Source organism: Camellia sinensis, chromosome 2, assembly GCF_055761805.1.
Source record: "Camellia sinensis isolate YWXY chromosome 2, ASM5576180v1, whole genome shotgun sequence".
NCBI lineage: Eukaryota > Viridiplantae > Streptophyta > Magnoliopsida > Ericales > Theaceae > Camellia > Camellia sinensis.
In genome coordinates, this window is record NC_138962.1 from 67,934,174 (window position 1) to 67,937,500 (window position 3,327).

Consider the following 3,327-nt stretch of genomic DNA (forward strand, 5'->3'; position numbering starts at 1 on the left):
TTCTTGCCTACACACATTGCACATGTGCCTCTGATATCTCTCTCAATCGAAAGCATTGATCATCTTTCTCCAACTTAATTTCGGATGTTTACAGTGATAACAAATTTTAAAAAGGGTTGAAATTTCTGTTAAGATCATCAATGAAATTTCTGGGGAAGGATGTTCTTATTAATATGAGGTTCCCCGATAGTCTTTGCAGGAACACAATCCATCTCTCGATCAAACGGTTTCTTAACAATTCAAAGAGTTGTTGTTCCTTGTGAGGTTCTAGCCAGCCCAAAAGCAATTGCTAACTTCTCAGTGTGATAAGAATCAAATTTCCCAAAATACTCGAGTGGTGGATTCTGCCACTGCCACTGCAGTTTCTCTTGTATAACCAACTCTGGTGAACTGATGGATTACTTTCTCTGACATCCGATAAATTTCTCTGGAATCAGGATGGCACGTGTCACCAACTGCAATCCATCTCCAACCAGGTGTGGTCTTTGTTCCTTCTTTCCTGATCAACTTTCTCGTTCTTGCAACGTCTTGTTGGTCGTTTGCTTCAGTGTATGCACCGGCAAGAAGTATACAGTTGACGGCACACAGTGCTACTAGTTTTCTTTCATCCTTGTCACTTAATTCCTTTCATTTAGGTGAGCAAAATGATGGGCCTTGTCAATGACATATAGTGCTACAACTGAAAGAATAAACTGATTCCAGTATTTGGAAGAAAAGTAATGCTAGAGGCTCTAAATGTTTTACCAAATATTCTACCAAATGTCTCGCACAATGTGAGACATTTGGTAGAATATTTGATAAAAAATTTAGGATCCCTAGCATTAATCTTGCAAGAAATTTGAAGGAAGACAGATGTTAAAAAAGAAAAAGAAAAAAAGCATTGCAAATCATACTGCACAGATCACTAATTTCAAAACCATAACTTGAACAGGTTGGGGAAAAAAATATGCATAGCTTTAGAGAAGAGAGATACAGCAAGACAATGAAAAGTGGTTGGGACATAAATAGAGAACAGATACTTTTAGGAAATCAAGTCAAGGAAGTTTTTTGAAAGGGAAATGCTAAAGAGCTCTAAATCTAGAGCTCTAATTTGAGCTCTAGTGATGTGTCCAAAAAAAAAAAAAAAAAAAAAAAAAAAAAAAAAGACAAGGCACAAACATCACATCAGAGTGGGTCCCACATTCCCATTAGAGCTATTAGAGCTCTTATATTAGAGCTCTAAAGCATTTTTGTTTTTGAAATTTAGGGGTGGTTTGATAGTTGATTTTTTAATATTTTATGAAAAGACATGTAGATGTGACAATTTGTAATGGTTTTTTGGGTTTTAGACAAAAATAGGTTATCTCCAAAGTTAAAAGGTAACCAGGAGATTTAGAATTACAGGACAAGGAATCGATAACACTCAATTATTGTGGGTCTGACATGATTCTATTTTTTGATGTCACGCTATAAAAATCCATTATTAACTTGCGTTTTTTTTTTTTTTTTTTGGCTAGAAAAATGCTCTGTAGCTCGAATTCTTGATACTCGAGTGGCCTAAAAAGTGAATTTTTCTCTCTACTCTCTATATGTTTCCTCTCCTCTCCTCTTTATATTCGTTAAACACTCTCATTCAAACACTCCTGGTATCTCTCTCTTTCTCTTTCTCTCTCTTTCTCCCTCCTCTCTATCACACCATCCCAACCTCCTCTCTCTCTAGCCAGCAAAACTGCCTCTCTCTCTCTCTAAAAGCATCCTTTTCATGCCTGAGAGAGTCTGCAAATTTTGATTTGATTTCACTGGAGAGAAAAAACGATCTATAGCTGTGAGGAACCACGATCTATGGCTGTCTCAATAGATTTGGGTTTGATTTTGTTTGATTTGGGTTTTGTTTTTGATCTGTGGGTTTGGTTTTGGATTTGGATTTTGTTTTGATTTTGATTTTGATTCTGAGTTTGGATTCAGAAAGAATAGAGGAAGAAAAGGAAGGGAGAAGAGAGGGGGAAGGAAAAAGAAAAAAAAAATGATTTTGATTCTGAGTTTGGATTCATAAAGAATAGTGGAAGAAGAGAGGGGGAAGGAAAAAGGGAAAAAAAAAATTGATTTTGATTCTGAATTTGGATTCAGAAAGAACAAAGGAAGAAGAGGAAGGAAAAGAGAGGGGGAAGGAAGAAGAGGAAGAAGTGAGGGGGAAGGAAAAAGAAAAGAAAAAAAAAAAAGAGGTGCCAAAACGATCGTTTGGCACCTTGAGCCATTCGGGCCAGGGAATGTTTGAGCTACCCAACAACTTTGTTTTGGCTAATTCTCATTTGGATGATTGCGTTCAAAATTTGTGTTGTCTAACCCGTCACAAACAATGGTCACACCCTAGGTGATGAATTGCTTTTCCACATGCACTTGTGCTATGTTTTGATGTCACGCTCTAAAAACTCATTATTAAGAACTTGCATGTTTGACTAATTCTCAATTGAATGCCCACATTCAAAATTTGACATGGCAGTGGTTACACCCTAGGTGACAGATTGCCTTTCTGCACACACTTAAACCTCTGAAACCCTACAACAACAATTTATTGTTGCGAGGGTGGACACGTTTCCCTTTCTTTGTTAGGAAAGAAAAGAGAAGAGAAAGGAAGACGAACGGCCTTTTTCTCCCTCTGCATACCATATTCCTTCCCCTAAAAAAATTGGGGGGGGGGGGGGGGGGGGTGCGGGGGTTTGGGGGAAGGAGGAAAGAACTCCCATGTTTTTCCTTACATATATAAGATATACAAGAATAATCATAAATAACCCATGTTTTCCCTTCCTCTCTTCCTTTCCAGTTAACCAAACAAATGCAATTACCTTTCTCTATGGACACCTTTTCCATCTCTCAAACGAAACAGAGCATAAAAAATGAACATAGCCCCCTATCCTCTTAACTGCACATAGATAATAATAATGATGATTATGATTACTATAGTCAACAAATTCATTTTCACTTTTCATGAAAAAAATTGAAAATTTGTGATAAATCTGGTGCTGTGACATGAATTACATAAATCAAGAAAATTTGTGATAAACCATGTGGAAGCTTCGACGGGGTTTTCAGCTTCATGTGCCAAAGCATACACCTCTGGATAGCAGTGTGGAGTGTGTGGAACCCAAAGCTAGAGTTGGCAGGCTAAAGTTGCCGATGACCTTGGGCCCGGAGTCTGTACATGCTTGCACAGAGAACATCTTAGGCTTGATTATTGGTTTTGGAGATCCAAGAACGCATTTACTTTCCTGTTACATTATATAATGCTTTAGAGAGACATATCACTTGGGCCCGGAGCCTTTCATTTTCTACAAGATTTTTTCGATCGCA

The 3,327-nt window shown here is 37.6% G+C and overlaps 1 protein-coding gene across 3 annotated transcripts in view; it reads right to left on the reverse strand.

Moving 5' to 3' along the window:
• Positions 1-2,910: 2,910 nt before the first annotated feature.
• LOC114307531 (flap endonuclease 1) overlaps positions 2,911-3,327 on the reverse strand; it is a 10,036-nt gene continuing 9,619 nt past the window's right edge. For all 3 annotated transcript variants that reach the window (XM_028252922.2, XM_028252923.2, XM_082914753.1), the window contains one exon: positions 2,911-3,245. In XM_028252922.2, the coding sequence (XP_028108723.2) occupies positions 3,072-3,245 (174 nt within the window). In that variant the 3' untranslated portion in view covers positions 2,911-3,071. The remainder of the gene's footprint in view (positions 3,246-3,327) is intronic.